At 41.7% G+C, this 21,137-nt stretch overlaps 1 protein-coding gene across 6 annotated transcripts in view; it reads right to left on the reverse strand.

The window, feature by feature from the left end:
* ELMO1 (engulfment and cell motility 1) overlaps nt 1-21,137 on the reverse strand; it is a 562,024-nt gene that overhangs the window by 399,369 nt on the left and 141,518 nt on the right. For all 6 annotated transcript variants that reach the window (XR_015696387.1, XM_087713089.1, XM_087713086.1 and 3 more), the window contains one exon: nt 16,552-16,602. Coding sequence is in view for 5 of the 6 variants with exons in the window: in XM_087713089.1 (XP_087569215.1) it covers nt 16,552-16,602 (51 nt within the window). In the remaining variant the exon portion in view is untranslated. The remainder of the gene's footprint in view (nt 1-16,551; nt 16,603-21,137) is intronic.

A 21,137-nucleotide genomic window follows, 5' to 3' on the forward strand; every position in this document is an offset into this window, starting at 1 on the left:
AATGAGGCTTCGAGGGGAGGAGCTGCCGCCGTCGGGAGCTCAATAAAGCTCCTGCCAGGACTCTGGTTCGTATATCTTATAAGATCTATAGATATCTCCCCTTTCTGGCAGAAAGGGGCAGGGAGAAGGTCAGTCGTTAGGATCTCTTTGTAATTCATAGCTTTTCTTTTTGCTGTGAATGGAGAAGAGGTTCAACGTTAGCTGAGCCTTTACTCCGGCCAGTTTTCCGCGCTGCTTTTTTTGCAGCCTAGGCAGATTGCCTCCCCCCCCAGGACAAAGCTAAGCTATTTAAAAGCCAATCCGGGCGGGGACCATTCCCGAGGAATTTCTTCTATTACTATTTAAAATACCAGCTTCAATTTCGCAAAAGGCTCCCTTTCTTTTTTAGCTGCGTCACAAGATGGCGATCTCGTAGCTTTTGTGTTTGATCTGACGCAGCTAGCTGACCCTACCCTCCTGAAGGCTTCTCCGTACTAATTGCTAAAAGATTAACTGAGGGGAGCACAGACTTTGATTTTTGGCTCGCTTGATTGCTTGTCTTTTATTTTTATTTTTACTTTTATTTTTATTCTGGAATGGCTCCCAAACCTAAACAGAAGCGCTTCCTTAATAACATATCTCCAAAAACTGCTATGAAGCCGCTACCCTTGTCTCCTACACCCTCCACGGGAGATTTGCTAACACAAGAATTCCTTCTCAAAACGCTTAATGATTTCAGACAGGAGATTAATCAACTGATATCGGATTTATGTGATCAATTTGATGCTAAAATTGCTCAGGCAAAGCAGGATATGATCGGAGTAATGACAGTCATGACAGATTATATTGCTGAAACGGAGGACAAATTGGAACTTTTGGAAGAAACTAACCTTAATCTGATATCAAAAATTCAAACGTTAGAACAGGAAATTGCATCTGCCCAAAAAGAACTTGTCATGATAAATTATAACAAGTCTGCCTTTGCAATTCGAGTTAGAGGACTGCGTGAAAACCAACAGGAGAATTTGAAACAGACATTCTTTGAAGCTTTCAGTCGCCTGGTGGGAAGTCCGGGACTTAACTTTGATTGGCAGATTCAAAGAATTTACCGCCAGAATTCCTGGGTAGCAAAACAGCGACAGCTTCCGAGGGACATAATAATATACTTTACTACAAGGGAATCTAGAAATGAGATAATACAGAGGCTCTACGGAAAGAGGTTGAGAATTGATGGGGAGGACTTGATTGTTTTTAAAGAGATACCATCTCAAATATTAAGAACAAGAAGACAGTACGCTTTCTTAACTGAAGAGCTCAGAAACTCTCAGATTTCATACAAATGGGAAGTTCCAGCTGGTATTACAGTTACATTTGGCAACCAAAAACACCGCATTAACTCCGTCTGTGAAGCCCAAAAATTTTACTACGAGACCCTGAAGGCGGGACTTCCTGATTCATCCGGATCTGGGGAGAGACAAGGAGAAGGAGAAGACAAACAGCGAGACACGTGGTTACAAGGCGGAGGGTGTTGCTTTCCTCTTCCGGAAGGGCAGAAGACTAAAGAATAAAGACTAAGCGATGTTTTTAAAGCTTTATGATTTCCGTCTGGGATAAAATGGAAAAGTGGCATATTGATGATGAGACATGGAGACTGAAAGAAGCGTTGCTGATTGTGGACATATATTCTACAGAAGTTTTGTCTGAACTCTAACTCAAATTGTGCTTGAACTATTTTCTTAGGCGAGGAGAACGGAAATTGTGATCTTTTTGAGTTGCGGTTTGGAACGAACGGAGTTGGGAGGTGCGTGGGAGAGGGAAGGGCAGCGAAAGTTTAATTAGATTACCTGGGGCTAGAACGCAAGCTGATGTTTGTTTGAGTTGCTATATCAATATAAGGTTAAGAAAGATTGGTCGGAGAATCTTCAGGAAAGTGGAGTAAACATGGGAGGAGCAATGAATGTGGATAAAATATATATGTGGATATGGATAAAGGCAGGGTGGAAGGTAAAAAATTTATATGTGGAGGTGGGTAAGGATAGAAAGGGAGGTGTTGGAAATGAAAAATGAAAGAAGTATTTGAGTTTAATGGTGTTATAGAAAGGTTTGGATATTTGGATAAAAAAGAGATAAATTAAAGGTCTGAATAGATAGACAAAGCAAGGAGATTTTTAGTTGGGGAATTCTAACTGATCAACTTACCTGGCTCTAATATAGTTTGAAACCCTGCAAGTAGCAAAATAATCGAAATTTGGAATGAGTCACATTGTTTAAGATTTACAGATAATGGGAAGCTGTGTTAACGTAGTGGGTTTATTGACCCTTTTTGTTTCTTTCTTCTTTTTGTGTGTGAGTGTGGGTGTTTTTTCTTTCTTTTTTTTTTTTTTTTATTTCTTATTTTCTACTATTTTTCCTTTTTCTTTTTGGCTTTACTTTTATCTTATTTTTTTTTAATTTTAAAGTTAGCTGACCTTATTATACTCAAATGCTTGTTAAAGAACTATGCCGGGCATGGGACCTGCGAAGCCGTAAGGGGGTTAGGGAGGGGGGATTATAGAGGGGAGGGGGGAGGGTGGAATTACAGTTTCAATCCTTAGAACAATAAGAATTCACTTGTGTACTGCGGCTCGTTTTTCCTTTTTTTTTCTTTTTTTCTTTTTCTACTTTTATTGTAAAAAACAAATTGAATTGTATGGATACACCAAAGTGAGGAGAAGAGGGAAAGAGAAGGGAGAAGTAAAGAGGGAGTGAGAGGGAATGTAAGGAGGGTGAAATGGAGGGAGGGGGAGATGTCTGAGGGGGTAGGGAAGTAGAAGAGGGGAATGCTGGAGGGGTGAAAGGAAAGTTGGAGGGGGAGAAGAGAGGGTGTATGGGGGAATGAAGTGTTATGTTGGGTTTTTTTTTCTTTTTTTCTTTTTTTTATGCACAGTATATAAGTGATTGTATAAAATGAAAATGAAAATGAAATAAAATATTCAGTAACAAGATTTCACCTGGAAAAACAACACATCCCTGATGATTGGCAAGACCAAACAGAGACTTCATTTCCTTAGAGTCCTGCAAAAAAATAATCAGGTGGAACAATGGCCGATGACCTCTTTCTATCGGTTCACAATAGAAAGTGTCCTCACATATTGTATTATAGTTTGGTATGCTGGTTTAACTGCTGCAGAAAGGAAGGCACTACAGAGAATGATCAATTCAGCACAAGTAACCATTGGTTGCCCTCTAACACCACTGGATGACATCGCCAGGTCTCGCTGCTTTAGCAGAGTAAGGAAGATACTCAGAGATGATTCACAAATTGGTTAATGTCTCTTTGCACTTCTAACATTGGGCAGAAGCCATCAAGGCATAGCCAGCCAAACAAATAGGTTTAAAAATAGTTTCTATCCTTGGGCTGTCAGACTCTTAAACAGAACCACAATCACTCCACATACACACGGAAACGTATGACTAGTTTTTTCAAGTTTTTTTTTTCTTTTTTTCCTTTTCTCCTAATTACTTGCATTGGGATTATTCCTTATGCTATTTATGTTGTTTATATTTGTTGTCATGGATTGCACCAGTGAGGCTAAAACCAATTTTGTTGTATTTATTTTGTACAATGACAATAAAAGCTATACTAGGTAGCATGCAGTCCTCTCTGCGGGCACACAAGCTGTTGCCCCAGCTCAGTTCCGCCACATATGTGTGCAAACCCCCCACCGGCCAGGTGATTTTCAGGTTGATACCGTGCATGCAGGGGCTGCGCACACATGCAGGGATCGTGTGCACATATACAGGGGGCGAGGCATGTGTGGTGGTTGCGCACAAATGCACAGGGTGGGGCACACAGATGGGGTCATGCACACATGCATGGGGGAAGGGCACACACAGGGAGTCGTGAATGCATGGGAGAAGGGTGCGCAGGGGGCATGAACATGTGCAGGGGAGCACACGGGCATATGCAAGGGCGGGGCGCACACAGGGGTTGCGCATGCATGCACGGGGCATATGGGGGGCACACACATTGCATTATGGGTGTGCACACACGCTTTCAGCATCAAAAAGGTTAGCTATATTGTAATGCATAGCTATTAGCTGTCTGGTGATTTTTCCTATCCTGCAGTGAAAACAACTTTATTCCTATTTCTTAAAACTCAACAGAAGTATGTAATTTTTAATAGACATTAACTTCTCAATGGTGGTGCATATGTAGCTTTTATGCATTAAGATCTGTTATATAGTTTGATTCAGTAATGGTCAGTTTTTTAAAGTTGAAAGCAACTTTGCAGAAGATTCTCTGAAATAGCATGGTAAGAACAGCAGACCAGCCTGAAGTTCTCCACAGTGTGTAATTTCAGCATTAGTATCCTGGCACATTGTATTCCAAACATGAAATGAGTTTGATTCTAAAAGGCTGATGTAACCAGAATAAAAAAGTGGGAGGCAAAAAAAATGATTCAATAACAAAATTGGAAAATTCAGCCTATATTTCTTGTAACCTAGGAAACCAAGTGTGCCTGCAGAGATTTATGAAAGAGGACAGGAGGGGGTATTGTGGGAAACTTAATGTCATAAGTAATCATACCAATTTACCAAGAGAGCAATGAACAGGTTGCATTTGTAATGATGCATGCCCAAAATTATCCAGTTCAGCCAAACATTTAAATGATGATGCCTCAGCATGAATAGAAAATATTCACAGAGCCACTGATTTTGTAATATCAATCAATCCCAATTTCTATATTGGGAAAACTATATCCAGTTACGTAGGAGAAAGATTCTGAACTCTGAAGGATGCACTTCTGAGTAGGCATGCATTGGACTGCACTGGATTATTTTCGTGATATTATTGGAGGGAAGTTTATTATGGCTATACTATAATACAAAATAACAAGAAAGGCATCATGCCACAGAGCACTGTTCCCATAAGGACTATCAAGAAGCAAAAAAAAAAAAAAAAAACCAACCTTATATAATACAAAATAACAAGAAAGGCATCATGCCACAGAGCACTGTTCCCATAAGGACTATCAAGAAGCAAAAAAAAACCCAAAACCAACCTCATTTTTTTTAAAAAAAATATTGTATTTATAATTATGAACTATAATAGGAAAAAAAAGACTATATTGGATGGTAACAGTTGAACACACATCACAACAAATTGCTAAAGATATATATTAAATATGGGAAAACTTAATGTAATGCAGATCTCCTCACCTTTTAAGTTCTCAATAGCAGTAGACTTATATACCGCTTCATAGGCCTTTCAGGCCTCTCTAAGCGGTTTACAGAGAGTCAGCATATTGCCCCCAACAATCTGGGTCCTCAACCTCTGATCACAACCTAGGTATCTATATTAAAGATTAAGGATCAATGCTAGTATTCTCTCATGTTATATAGTATTGATCTCATAACTTTTTTCTTAAAAACAATTTTCAAAAGTTTAAATTTGCCCTGCTGTATAACATGGTGTATACATACAGGAGCTGTTCTTGGTTAATTAAACTTCCATTAAGCATATATAATGTAAATTTTGCCTCTGAAATTCGCGGCCCACAGCCCTGCCATGATTCCCAGGCCTCCCTGGAGCCTTCCTGGCGGTCCCCGACTCCTGTGGCCAGACTTGATGCCCATGCTTGCCTAAAGAACCCTGCCCTTGCCTCAGTGTTCCTTCCCACCTGGGCTGAAGCAATTTACCCAGCTTGTGGCCTGCCCCGCTCGGCCGTAGAGATATGGGAGAAAGAGGGGGTGAGGGGATGGCACGGGCACAGGTGAGCAGAAGCAGTTTGGAATCTACCTTACCAAACCATCCATAAAGTGTTGCAGTAGAGAGAACCAGCTGCTGACCTGGGGAGCACATGGAACCACTCCACGTGTTCTCCAGTGACCTGTTTCTTTCCCATGCTTCTCTTTCTGGGAAATCTGGGATTCCTGTGGGTTGGAACGGAGCTTTGGTGAGGGGGAGACCCAGTGAGGGAAAAGTTGCAGTGAAGGGCAGGGGTGGGTTCCTACCGGCCCTTGCGGACCAGTTGGTCGGTGAACCCGGAAGTAATTAACTACCGGGAATGCCGGCAATGTTCCCTCTAAGGCTGCGCGGCCACGCACGTGGCAAGAAAACACAGCGCAGCAATTTTTAACTGCTCTGCAGTGATTTCTGTCACAGGCTCCGGAAGCTGGGGGGCCTCAGAAAATCTAGGGTTAGCAGGGGCACAGGGACAGCGGCAGGAGCTTACATGGCACAGCCGGTCTCCTAGGACCTCCCGGTGCTGTGTCTGAAGTGAACCCCCAAAGCCCCCGCTGCCACCAGAATTTTCCAATTTCCAATTTAATAAAATTTGTATGCCGCCCACTCCCTAGGGACTCTGGGCGGCTTACAGACAGATAAAAAAACATTTAAAAATTTAAAAATAAAGGTACATTATTAAAATTGCACATCATCCATTCAGTGTAGGTGGGGCTGGACATTGGTCAACAGCCCCAGGCCTGCCGGAACAGCCAGGTCTTGGTGGCTTTACGGAAGGCTGGGAGAGTGGTAAGGGTCCGGATCTCTACGGGTAGATCGTTCCACAGGGCCCGTGCAGCTACAGAGAAGGCTCTCCCCCAGGGTGTCGCCAGCTGGCATTGTCCAGTCGACGGCATCCGGAGGAGGCCCAACCTGTGAGATCTAGTTGGTCATTGGGAGGTATGGGGCAGGAGGTGGTCTCTCAGGTAGCCGGTCCTAAACCATGTAGGGCTTTAAAAGTAACGACTAGCACCTTGAAGCATGTTCAGAGACCAATAGGGAGCCAATGCAGCTCGCGGAGGATAGGTGTAACATGGGTGTATCTAGGTACACCCAATATCGCTCACGCGGCTGCATTCTGGACCAATTGCAGTCTTCGAACACTCTTCAGGGGCAGCTCCATGTAGAGCGTGTTACAGTAATCCAGTCTTGAGGTGATGAGGGTGTGAGTGACCATTCGAAGTGCCTCCCGGTCCAGATAGGGCCGCAACTGGTGCACCAGGCGAACCTGGGCAAAAGCCCCCCTGGTCACAGCTGACAGATGGTGTTCTAACGTCAGCTGTGGGTCCAGGAGGACACCCAAATTGCGGGCCCTCTCTGAGGGGCGTATAATTTCACCCCCCAGGGTAAGAGGTGGAATGTCTGGATGTCATTGGGAGGAAGCATCAATAGCCACTCGGTCTTGTCTGGGTTGAGTGCAAGCTTGTTCGCTCCCATCCAGATCCTGACAGCCTCCAGACACTGGCACGTCGCTTCCACTGCTTCGCTGAGTTGGCACGGGGCGGACAGATACAATTGAGTATCGTCCGGATATTGATGATATTTGATCCCGTGCCAGCGTATGATCTCACCCAGCGGCTTCATGTAGATATTAAATAGGAAGGGGGACAGGACCAAACCCTGTGGCACCCCATATTTGAGGGGCCTAGGGGTCGATCTCTGTCCTCCAACCAACACCGACTACGACCTGTCCGAGAGGTAGGAGGAGAACCACCGTAAAACGGTGCCTCCCACTCCCACCTCCCGTAACCGCCGCAGAAGGATACCATGGTCGATGGTATCGAAGGCCGCTGAGAGGTCAAGAAGCACTAGGATAGAGGACTGTCCTCTATCCCTGGCCCGCCAGAGATCATCGATCAGCGCGACCAAAGCAGTTTCAGTGCCATAACCAGGCCTGAACCCCGACTGAAAGGGATAATCTGCTTCATCCAAGGTCCGTCGGAGTTGAAAGGCCACCACTTTCTCAACAACCTTCCCTACAAATGGGAGGTTGGAGACTGGACGGTAGTTGTTTAAGATGGCTGGATCCAGGGAAGGTTTCTTAAGGAGGGGTCTCACCACTGCATCCTTTAGGGGGTGCGGGAAGGATCCCTCCCGGAGAGAGGTGTTAACAATGCTCTGGATCCAGCCACGTGTCATCTCCCTGCTGGTCGAGACCAGCCAGGAGGGCCACGGGTCCAGTAAACAGGTGGAGGCACTCACCGCTTCCATGGCCTTGTCCACTTCCTCAGGGGCAACAAGTTGAAACTCACTCCTTAAAATCGGATCAAGACCCTCCCCCGGCATCTCGGCTGGTGCTGTCCAAGTGGAGTCCAGGTCCATCCGAATCTGAGCAATTTTATCAGACAGAAACTGAACAAACTCCTCAGCTCTACCCTGTAAGGGCTCGCCCGCATCCCTCTCTTTCAAGAGGGAGCATGCTATCCTAAACAGAGCGGCTGGGCGAGATTCTGCGGGTGCAATAAGAGCGGAAAAATGAGCACATTTTGCCGCCCGTATCGCCACTAGATAAGTCCTAATAAAGGCTCTTAATTGTGTTCAGTCGGATTCGGAGTTACTAGCCCTCCAGCATCGCTCTAGGCGTCTCTTTTGGCACTTCATCTCCCGGAGTTCCTTGGTAAACCAAGGAGCCCTCCTGGATCCACTGCCGCGGAGAGGCCGTAAAGGTGCAATCCGGTTTAGAGCCTCTGCTGCCGCTGTATTCCAAGCAGCAACCAGGGACTCACACCCGACAGTCTCCGGAACAGGGATCCTACAAGGAACTAGTGACTCTCGGATGATGACTGCTGCCACCTCCTCCTCCTCCAACAGCACTGCCGGATTTGCCACGCGACGCTGCGGCTGAGGTGAAGCCACCAAAGCTCCCGCCAGCACCCCCTCCCGTAGCAGTGGAGGCAGCAGCAGTTTGTTGGCGGTGGGGGCTCGTTGGCATCTTCAGCGGCAGCCCTGCCCCCTGTGAAAAAAATGAAGATGGAGCAGATGACGTTGCCGCAACATGACTGGAGGAGGAATTCTGGGAGTTAAAGTCCACAAGTCTTAAAGCTGTCAGGTTTGAAGACCCCTGGGTTTTTTTCCCCTAAAGGGTTAGGGGTGCAAGGATCTTGTAACTTGACAGCTTTAAGACTTGCATGCTTCAATGCCAGAGTTTCTGAGCCAACATGACTGGAGGAGGAATTCTGGGAGTTAAAGTCCATAAGTCTTAAAGCTGTCAGTTTTGAAGACCCCTAGTTTTTTTTCTAAACTGTTAGGGGTGCAAGGATCTTGTAACTTGACAGCTTTAAGATTTGCATGCTTCAATGCCAGAGTTTCTGAATAGCTACTTGGACCGACCTAAGTACTAATTTATAATTTCATATCCGGTCACATGGGTGGCAAGCCACTCCCATCCGGTCACATGGGTGGCAAGCCACTCCCACAAAGGAGGCCACACCCACAGAGTAGGTTCCAACAATTTTTGAAACCCACCACTGGTGAGGGGCATACCCAAGCAGCGCTCCTCCACCAATAAAACCTACCCTTCCCCTGTGGAAAGATTGGGCTCTGCCAGTTGGCCTTGGGGTCTCTGGGAGGGGGGGCAGGATATTGGCAACTTCTCCCTCATTGGGCTTTAGCCAATGAGAATCAGCAAAATCAGCTTTTATTCCTTTGCAAAAGCTGCCTTTCTCTTCTTCACATGAGACTGCCCAGCAGCTGGGAGGGAGAGGGAGAAGGGAGCAGCCACTAGCATTGTCTGTGGACCTATCGGGAGCAGCAGCACATAAAAATACCACCGCCTTCTCCCTCTCTCTCACGGCTGCTGGGCGATCTCATGTGAAAAGGGATCTACAGCTAGCAAAGGAGCAAAAGCTGTAAGGCTAACACCCAGCAAGGGAGAAGTTACTCTGCCATGAATGGGCAGAGACAGGCAGTGAGGGATGTGCCTAAGCAACACTAGTGACCTTCCCTTTCTCTATGGAAAGATCGGAGTCTGCCAGTTGGCCTTGGGGTCCCCAGGAGTGGGGAGGATATCAACCAATTTTTACCTTGCTGGGTGTTAGCCAAGTGGAAAGAGCAAAATCAGTTTTTATTCTTTTGCAAAAGCTGGTGAGATCACCCAACAGCTGGGAGGGAGAAGGTGGCGGCATTCCTGTGTGCTCCAGTTGCTATGTGGCCCTCTCCCATCAATGCTAGTGGCTGCTGCATCCCCTTTCTTCCTCTCCCTCCTCACATGACCTGGTCACCCCGAAAGGGCGCAAGCCTCTCCAGAAACCACATGGCTGAAGCGCCCTTAACATTTTTCCTGCACTGCCTGAGACCAGCTGCTTTTTACGATTATGCATCCTTCGTGGGCAGCTCAACACCAGCCGTGGTTCTTTTCGTGTTGGCTCAGGAAGGAGAAGAATGGGGAGGAGCAGCAGCTGCCACTGGATGCAGGGAGGGAAGAGCTTCGCCTCTCCTGCGCAACGCAGCCAGCTACTCACCTCACTGCACAGGGCAACAATGAGAGAAGGAATCACCATCCCTGCTGTCACCATGATCCTAGACCAGGAGGGTATCTCACTTGTGCATGCACATGAGAAAGAGATGAGAGAGAGAAGAACGGAACAGGGAAGAGAAGCCTCTGCCGGTTGTAGGGAAGGAAGAGCTCTGCCTCTTCTGAGCAGCACAACTGACTACTTGCCTCACTGCGCAGTGGCAGCAGCGAGAGGAGGAGTCACCATCACCAATGTCATCCCGGAGAAAGAGGGTATCCATTTGTGTGTGTGTTCATGCATGTGAAAGAGATGAGAGGAAAAGGGAGAAAAAGAGTTAAAGAGAGAAACAAATGTGTGTGTGTGAGAGAGAGAGAGAGAGAGAGAAGAGAGAGAGAGAAAATGTGAGATACAGAGAATGAGAGAGAGGGAAAAGAGAGGAAAACAAATGAGAGGGGGAGAAAGAGATGAGAAAGAGAGGGAGCGAGATGAGAAACAGAGGGAGAAATAAAAGAGAGAGACAAGAAAGAAAAAAAGAAGGAAAGAAGAAAGAAAAAGAGAAAGGACAAGAAAGAGGAAGGAAGTGAGAGACAAGAAAGAAAGAGAGAAAGAAAGAGAGAAAGAAAAAGAAAGAAAAGGGGGAGAGGAAGAGAAGAAAGAAAGAGAGGCAAAGAAAGAAAAAGAGAAAGAAAGAGAGAAAGGAAGGAAGGAAGGAAGCAAGGAAGAGAAAAAGTGAGAAAGAAAGAGAGAAAAAGAAAGAAAAAGGAAGGAAGGGGAGAGACAAGAAAGAAAGAAAGAAAGAAAGAAAGAGGGAGAGAGAGAGAGACAGAGAGAGAAGAGGGAGGGAGGGAGGGAGGGTGGAGGGAGGGAAGGAAGGAAGGAAGGAAGGAAGGAAGGAAGGAAGGAAGGAAGGAAGGAAGGAAGGAAGGAAGGAAGGAAGGACCACAAACCCTGGCACTAGATGTGGCTTCAGAAGACGCTTAGAAACAGCACAGCAATCTAGGGTTAGAAGGGATCTCGGAGTCATCTAGTCCAACCCTGTGCTCCAGTAGGAGATCCTTACAGAATCTTAGAATAGCAAGGTCAGAAGGTATCTTGGAGGCCATCTAGTCCAACCCCCTGCTCCAGCAGGAAACCTTATATCGTCTGGATTATTTTTGTGCCTCTATAACAGGGAGGAAAATTGCCAGAAAGGAGAAGGAATTTACTAGGACAAGGCTGCCATACAGAGGAAGGGAGAGATAGTCCTTGACTTATGACCACAATTGAGCCCAAAATTTTGGTTGCTAAGCAAGAGCATTGTTAAATGAGTTTCACCACATTTTACTCAATGCATGACATCTCCTGGCTCTAACAGTCATGTGCAAGCTAGGGAAGAACATCTGAAGGCATGTGTAATGTTCTAATGTACAGAAGTTATAGTTAAATGTGTGGCAGAAAGTGGACTCTACCTGTGTTTTTCCAAATGCAGTAAATGAGGTTGAATGTGTATAGTTTTAGAACAGCTGTGTGTATATGTCTGTATAGTAGATAATATAGTAGATAATGTATTTTTGTGTGCCTATACACACTCTATACTATATAATATGTATGTACACATATGGAATATATACATAGGATTAAGTATATTTTGAATGTTCAGTAGTAGGAAATAAATAGACAGGGAAATTGTATCTCATTGAGGCCTTTGAGGTGAGGCCAGGCAAGGCACCCCTTGACATGAGTGATGTCAAATTGGCCACGCCCACTAAGTCACATGACCAACCATCCACAGAACTGGTAGTAAAAAAAATTGAATCCCACCACTGGATGGAAGGCTAAGTCAACCTTAAGCCTGGTGGGATTTGAACTACTAAAGTGCAAGCAGTCAGCGGTCAGCAGAAATAGCCTGCAATACTGCATTCTAACCACTGAACCTCCGTGGCTCATAATAATAATAATTATTGATGAAATTATATACCATTTATATACTATTTTATGCCAATTGTCTTTCAATTATAACTTGGATTATATTTTATTGATTTTTTTTCCCATACCATTTCTTGCTAGGATACTATGATAATTTCTTTGAAGTTTTGCATCTATTTTACCATATAATTAGTTTTTATTCCATTTCCATAAAAAAGAACATTTCTTTCCTTGCTTGATTATCAGCAAAAAAACAACAACAATCATTTTTAAACATCTGATTAAAACGGTAATAATTATAGTTCATAGCAAAGATTTAGGCATTCCTGAATTATATGTTTCAATGCATCAATACAAAATCTGACCTCTCGTCTTCATTGTACAAAATTAAATAGAAAATCTTTCTGTGTATTTTAATATTTGCTATTTATACTAATTGGATATTGATTTAAAATAAAGAAATAGAGGATTAAAACTTAAATGAAAGGATTTGGGGAAGCTTAAGATGATAATTACTTGGTAGCAAGAGTAAAGGCACAACTGTATTTTTTTTCTTTTTAAAATAATTTTTTTCTCTATTTTTTAATTTCTGAGTTCTTGTTAATTGTAGATATTTTACCAAAATGAAAATTTCTAATGAAAATATTAATTCCATGCTACATGTTTATTTATGTATTGCTGTAAAATTGTTAATAAAGCCCAAAAAGTGACTGACTTGTTAAGCCTGCAATTAAGCCAGAAGAAAACAATTCCATTCATAAACAATTGTTATCAATCCCCCAGGTGGTGACTATTGAATTGTACTTTCAACAACTAAACAACTATTTGAGGCCTGGAAAATGAAGATAGAAAGCAGAGGAATGCTATAAAAACATTGCAAAAGGAAGATAAGATTTAGCTCAAAGTCCTAGAAGTAAATGTCTCAAAGACAATGAAGAAATTGAAAGTAAAAAGACACTGTCTATTTTAGCAGGGCAATAATCCAAAACTTTCCTTAAAATCAATCAAAATGTACTTATACAAAAGAAAAAACTTTAAAATATTATTTGCAGTTATTGCAAATATTTGGGGAAATTTCAAACATGCAAAGAGATCTAAAGTAATTTCTGAGTTAGAATAAGGTGACCAGATTTTCAGATTGGAAAAGAGGGACACCCTTGTGGGGGGGGAAGGGGGGGCTTGATTAAAAAAATTTTTTTTTGTCAAAAGGTCACCCCAGGACACTGAAACCAGCATAAATACGAATCTGTTGCCAAACAAAATTTTGATCACGTGACCATGAGGATGCTGCAATGGTCGCTAAGTGTGAAAAATGGTCACAACGGTCGCTAAGTGTGAAAAATGGTCTCAACGGTCGCTAAGTGTGAAAAATGGTCATCAGTCACTTTTTTCAATGCCATTGTAACTTTGGTCACTAAATGTTTTCCCCCTCCTCGAGACTCCTCACTTCTTCCTTCATTCCTCTTGCTTATCTACCTTCACCTTATCTGTCTTCTGTTCTTTCCCTCTCTTCCTTCCTTCCTCCCTCCTTCCATCCTCTTCTTTCCTCACTCACTCCCTTCCTCCTTTTTTCTCTTCCTTCCTCCTTCCATTCTTTATACGATATAAAATTCAATGAGGGTGAAACACACCAAATCTGGCAAAGCTGCCTTGCACCAACCTGGCCTGCCCATAGAATAGCAGCCACTTTGAGACACATAAACCTGGTCTGAACATATTGCATCACAAAGATTTGCAAAGATCACATTTGCAAAAAGGAACATTTCTTGTAGTAAATACATTTTATAAACAATTTAAAAGTAAAAATCCCCCCAAAATAATAAAAAAGGTATTCTATAAATAAAAGAAATCCTTAAAAACCATTGTTAAGTATTACACCAGCAATAATTTATACTGTCACCATTTCAAACTATCATCAGAAATACGAATCCGTTGCCAAACATCAACATTTTGATCGCGTAACCATGAGGATGCCACAACGGTCGCTAAGTGTGAAAATGGTCGCTAAGTGTGAAAAATGGTCATCAGTCACTTTTTTCAATGCCATTGTATCTTCCTGATTATTAAAAGTGCAAATTCACTCAGTGTCAATCATGACTCCTGAGTCCATTTCAAAGTATTGTGCATAGAAATTTTAAAAATGGCTTGTTTCAATTTATTTTGGATAGAATCTTTTTTTAAATAGTCTAAGACAATTTAAAAAAAGAATCAACACAGAATACCACTATTTTAAAAAATCATATGCACAATAAATAAAATATTATTTTAAAATACATTGAGCCTATACTCCTTAAGAGCCAAGGTGGCGCAGTGGTTAAATGCAGCACTGCAGGCTACTGCTAGATCAGCAGGTCAGCGGTTCAAATCTCACCGGCTCAGGGTTGACTCAGCCTTCCATCCTTCCGAGGTGGGTAAAATGAGGACCCAGATTGTTGGGGGCAATATGCTGACTCTCTGTAAACCGCTTAGAGAGGCCTGAAAGGCCTATGAAGCGGTATATAAGTCTACTGCTATATATTGCTTACAGTAAATGACTCATCTGGAAACAAGCCAATAGCATTTTTTGTGCTTTCAAATTTACAGATGTTCCAAAATCAGCTTAAAGTCCAAATATTTAAAGACCACCCCCCTCAAAGCTATCTTACCAGAGCTTTAAATGTCTTCTGGGGAGGCCCTGTAATCCCATTCATGACAAAGGTAGGGCTTTCTCAGGAGGAAGGTCTCAGCTGGTGCCCATCCTTTGGAAACCTCCTCCAGAGCAGGGAGCCCTAACCTGCTGTCCATTCAGGAAGGCTGTACAAATTATTCTGTCTTCTAGAGCCATTGGGATTTAATATGGTTTTATCACTGGATTTTCTTTTTATTGTTTTTGTGGAATTGTTACAATGATTTTATAATAATATAATTTTATTTGGCATTTTTGTTGCTGTAAACTGCTGAAAGCCCCTGATAGAATACAAATTATTTAATAATAAATTTAAAAAGCTGGGTGCAAGATATGAAAACACTGCAAACTATTGTTCAAGATAATTTGAGAAAAGGGAATCATTCACCAAGAGTGCTAATAACTACTGCTAAGTTATATAGCAAATCAGATACTAAGGCCTAATGCCACAGAGGGGAGAGAAATTCATAAGTTTTCAAGATTTCCTGCACTGCTTCAAACATATACACTTAATACCAATGAATCCACAGCTATTATTTGATACAAGAAGATGGGTATGGAGAACGGAAAGAAATTTAAATTAATAAAAAAGATGCCACTGAAATCATCTGTTTTAAATTATAATCCCTCTTCCTGACAGTGGATCAATAAAAAAAGATTATGCCCAATTCAAACTGGAAAAATACATTTAGCTCAAAAAAATAAGATCGTCATGGTGATGAAAGAACATGGCAAGTATCCCTAGGAATTATTTGTCTCCAGGCAAATAAGGAAATACCTGTTGCTCTGGTCTTTAATGCAATTCTTGCTTAAGGCAGAGCCCTCCCCCGAAAAAATGCTTCTGCCGGGCTGCGAGAGCCACGTGGAAGTTGTCTGCACAGCTGAAAAAAGGACTGTTTGCTGGGCTGGGAGGAGGAGACAGCCCCCTGCCTTCTCCCCCTTTGGCTTTGCGGAGTTCACAGCCAGCACGGGCGGCAAGTCTGGATGGAACCACGTGGAAGTTCTCTGCGTGACCGGCAGCCGCTTTTTACTCCCGAGTAAAATTTTTACTCGGGAGTAAATTTTACTCCCGAGTAAAAATTTTACTCGGGAGTAAGTAAAATTTACTCCCGAGTAAAATTTTTTACAAAACATGATTTATTTTACTCACCACCAGTAAGCGCAGCTGCAACCCCAACAAGAAAGACAAAATAAAATGGAGACTCGCGCATGCGTCCTCAGCTAAGGAGTCCAGCCAATCAGTGAGCTGGTTGGCCAGCTCACTGATTGGCTGGAGTCCAGCCAATCAAATCAGTGAGCGGCAGGCTGGGCTGGCTTAAATTTGTAGGTAGCATAGAACAGAACGATGAGCCAGCCCAGCAGCTGATGGGCGGGAGCTGCGATCGCCAAAAAAAGCGTGCCTTTTAAAAAAGCGGGCGGGACGCGGGAAAATGCATCAAAAAGCAGGGGTGTCCCGCCAAAAGCGTTATGTCTGGTCACCTTAAGTTAGAATCATTCTGCATAGAAGAATGGGGAAGCCGGGGGAGGGGGGGGCTATTCCAAGCATAGAAACAGAATTTTGACTGGTTACATGAAACAATTGATAGTTTTTATTTCTTCCATTTGAACTTCTATCACTCCCATATTCATATACAATTTGATCTTTAATTTTTCAATGTAATTAGATATTAATGTCACCTATTCTCACAAATTAATAGTATATCATATGGACTATCTTATAATAATCATGAGAGAGCAAGAGATAGGGAATTTAGATATATGCAAATGCATCAGCAACTTACCGGTGATGTTGTTAATCGAAGTATTGCTCCGTTTTTAATTTCATTACGATTCTAAAAAAACAAAATCCCAGTGTTAAATAGTGATATAATTTGACATATCATATCTACATCTTCAGCTTTTTCTGGAAGGTACACAATGTTGCAGACATCACAGAAAAACAGCACATTTGAGCTTCAGCTTATCTAATCTCCTGAAAATGAAGAATAACCATTTCTTCTCCAGACATGAACCAAAACATAAGATGAGAAATGTAGTGTATGCAGTCTAATGCAATTAAATCCTATGGTAATGGATTTAGGAGATAGAACATTTACATCCCAACAACTCTCTGCCTACTCACTTAACCAGCCTATTCAGATTAAGAGAGACATGAAACCACTCTGGAGGACATGTATGGTTCCCTTCTTGCTCAAACCTAAGAAATTACTTGAATAAGTAGTGAAATGTTTCAAATCAACAAGAAAAGAAATCCAGTTGCCATGACTCAACGTTCAAATTAAGATGCTTGTGTACAACTGGTTCTTAACACTAACAAATTGATGGGTTACAACCTAAAGCAGAATAAAAATGAACTGTTCAGCCTAGAACATATGGCATTTTCTACCTAGACATCCCACTCTATTTCATATTTCCCTTGTTTTTGACCATAAAATTACAACCATCCCAAAGCTAAAGTTGAATTTGTGTTATAGAGTAACCTTAATGAGCAGGCAAATGTATGATAAAATCATGCCTTGAACAAAAAGGGAAGAGTGTACTTTGGGAATGTGCACTTTGTGAAATTGTATTCTGCCTTCCATCCATCCAAGAAATGTTAAATTGGCTGGATAGTTGTAGAGGACAAAGTTGCAATTTTTTCTCTGACAATCAACTGATGGTTTTCTATAGAAAGACTGCATCTGACACATGATAGTGAAACAGCTCCTTTTTCTATCAGTGCTAGAAAGATACAAATTAGAATGAAAATAGGTCTACTATTTTGATTTACTCTGAAATGACAACTATATGTGAAACTAGTACCATTAATACATTCCAATATTTCGTTATCTATCCATAAGATTATAAGTAAAAAGTAATATAGTCTATCCTTTGAAAAAAAAAGACATGGGGGAAAGATGGCTTGATTTTTGTTTGAAAAGTAAAATAAAAGGATATAGCTTCAGTCCTTTTAAATATAAATTCATGTGTTTCTCAATTTTGCAGCAACTTTTCGTTTCCAAGCACAAATTCCACATCTTATGTCAAAGTTGTCTATAAATTTTCTTATGAAACTTAACTCTGTGCTGACATCATAAACCGTATTTTTCAGAGTATAAGACGGACATTTTTCCCTTTAAAAAGAGGCTGAAAATCTGGGTGCATCTTATCCACTGAATACAGCATTTTTTGCCTCCCGAAACCCTACCTCCTTCACCAAAATGGTCATGCATAGCCTTTAGGAGCATTGCAGAGTGCTCCTAGGGGCTGGGGAAAGTAAAAATGAGTGAAAAATGAACTGTTTTTGCTCAATTCCCCCCCAGCCCCCAGAATAACTCTACAAGCCTCCTAAAGGCTATTGATGCCCTTTTTTTGAAAAAATAAATGAGCCAATTTTCCTGAAAAAGGGCCATTTTTGGGAGGTCTGCAGTAAGCAACCAAGGACTTAAAAACTCAAGCAAAGTCTTTTATAATTTCATTACAATATGGATACTACCATATGTAAAAATTCTCTTCCATGATTCAACCTGGGATATTTCTTGTTTTATTGATCAGGATCATATTATTGTAATGTTGAAAAATGTTGGCCTAAATTACATAATTCACATCTACGTAGAAAAATGAAGAGTTATGGGAAATATTTTCTCCTTGCCTTTGAAAAATAATCAAGCAATATGTCTTGCAGCAATTTATATGAAAGTGGTATCTTCAAATTCTGAAAGAAATTTGTGATTTGCTTTCCCTTCCCTTATTTTATTATGGAGGGTCGGGGTAATATGAAATTAGTTTGGTTTATTGGTAAACATCATTGTTAATATCCTTAGACCATGAAAATTTGCTGCAAGTACAAATGAATGAACTAAAAGTTACAGTATATAAAAGAAAATTAAGGCATTATTTCCCCCTCAATTGATATCAAAGTCACAAAAAGGGCTGCAGAATAAAAGTGATTCATATGCATGAAATTGTATGTACAGCAGAAAAATGAACATATCCAGTGTCAATTCAAGATGTATGTGTTTAGTTCTCTAAAGCAGAGTTGAAAATAAGATATTCCAGCAGTTCCCTAGGTAACCAGAAATAGATCACAAGAATCCTGACAATCATTTATTTAACAATAACAAATTACTCCTCCCCTTTTTTTACTTGATGCCTTAAAAAAGTGGGCAATGATTAAGAATAGATATTTTTATGGAAAATCTAACAACTCATTTCAGTTTTAGTAATCAAACAATGTATCAATAGATTTAGAATTCTTTAACGAAAAAGATTATATTTTGCACTAACTTGTCCTTTTAGTAAGGACAAAAAAAAACATGATTTAAAAGTAATTCAAGAAATATGTTGCAATTTATCTATTTTGAATCTGAAGAATTGCAGAGGCTTAATTCAGGCATAAATGATGGCATACATCTTGTTCAATTACAATCAGAACACTAACAACAAAGCCTGCAAGTGTTTTATATTGATAGAGGCATGTGTTTCCTGTGCCTGTCCTCTGGGTTAATCCCAAAGCACAATTCTCTAAATGGGAAATACAAGCTTTCCAATAAAAATCCAATCTTGTTTTTCATTTCTAAACAATTACTTAAAAATCTACTAAGAAAAAGTTTATACATTAACCCAAGATATATTCCATTTTAAACAGAATTAAACAACATTCAGTATATCAATTATTTTAATAGAAACATTTTGTACAAATTTAATCTCCCTATATAATATCAATGAAACCAAAGAAAGACCAAATTAAAAAAATTCTGATCCTGACCACTGATTAAAAACTAAATCAAAAAGTATTATTTGCATTTTAAAATATTTTTATGCTGACCTAATCCTGTCTTAATACAACGAAATTTTTACCTTACAGGTTCTAGTTTCATACTCTCCAAACAACTTAATTCTATACATGCTAAGGTTGCATTGTCATTGCTTGAGAAAACACTGAAGTATATAGTAAGAATATAAAGTTTATTATGGTCATAGACCAGCAAAAGACAAAGATCTATTTAAAATAATATTAAAAGATAATACTAATAATAATAGTAAATAAAAAACATCCATAACAATAACATACATTGCATCATGCACTTTGGATCATGCCAAATGTATTTGATGGATAAGTGGATAAGTATGTGTATAGAATATAGATCCTCTAAAAATTGTTAGAGATATCTACAAAAAAGTAGTACAAGAAAACATCTTTAGTCCTCTAACCAAATTTTTCCTTGTGGTCATTGCAGCTGCACAGAATTTTGCTACTGCACGTGTGGTAGTTGGGGTTGAGTCCTGGAGGAGATTGTCTGCATAAAAATTGTCTGCCCTCCCTGGAAATCTCTCTAGTTAAGAGGAGAATATGCATTGAACTAAAAACTCTGATCAACTCACAGTACAATAAAACATGTGATATCTTCGACTTCTCCTTTACCACATATACATACTTATTCCACTATTGGGGACCTAACCTAGAGGAGTGCTGAGGGGAGGATATTAAATCTGGCTCTGAAGAATGCTATTTTATGTTTCAGAAGAATCAGGTCCTTTAAATAGCTTGATGATTCCCACACATCCTGTTTAACTCTGCTCCTACTATGGGGAGGCAACCTATTTATTTCTGAATAAATGAACTCCATGTCTTTTATTCTATTAATAACTACTTGCTTAGCTTGGTCAAAGCCTAGGGCTGGGATGGCGAACCTATGGCACTGGTGCCACAGGTGGCACGTGGAGCCATTTGTCAGGGCACACGAGGCGCTGCCCTGTCAGCTGGCCAGCACGGATGCGCGAGCTGGCCAGCTGAGTTCACTCTTTTTTAAAGCCATTTTTAGCCCTACCTAGGCTCCAGAGGCTTTATAGGAGCCTGGGGAGGCGAAAAGAGCCTCCCTTGTCCCGTCCCCCCCGGAGGCCCTTCAGAGGCTTCATGAGCTTCCCTGAAGCCTCCGGAGCGCAAAAAAATGGCCCTATGGGCAAACCGGAAGTTCGAGAATGGACTTCTGGTTTGCTCAGAGGGTCATTTTAAGTGCTCCGGAGGCTTCAGGGAAGCCTCCTGAAGGTCCCTGAAGCCTTCGGAACACTTAAAACGACTTCCGGTTTGCTCGGAGGGTCGTTTTGACTCCTCCAGAGGGTTCAGGGAAGCCTCCTGAAGGTCCCTGGAGTTTCCGGAGGGCTTCCTGGAGATGGGGAGGCTGTTTTCGCCCTCCCCAGGCTCCTATAAAGCCTCTGAAACCTGGGAAGGGCGAAAAAAACATGCAAAAAATGGGGGGAGCACCTGTAGTATGTGCATGCGCACTGGGGGGGTCATGCATTGCATTATTGATGTGGCATGCCCGCACATGACCCTCCTGCGCTCCCCCCATTTATGGCACACAAGCTAAAAAAGGTTCCCCATTGC

This window comes from Thamnophis sirtalis, unplaced genomic scaffold (assembly GCF_051295495.1).
Source record: "Thamnophis sirtalis isolate CommonGarterSnake01/CBP01778 unplaced genomic scaffold, rThaSir2_p1.2 scaffold_4, whole genome shotgun sequence".
In the NCBI taxonomy this organism is placed as follows: Eukaryota; Metazoa; Chordata; class Lepidosauria; order Squamata; family Natricidae; genus Thamnophis; species Thamnophis sirtalis.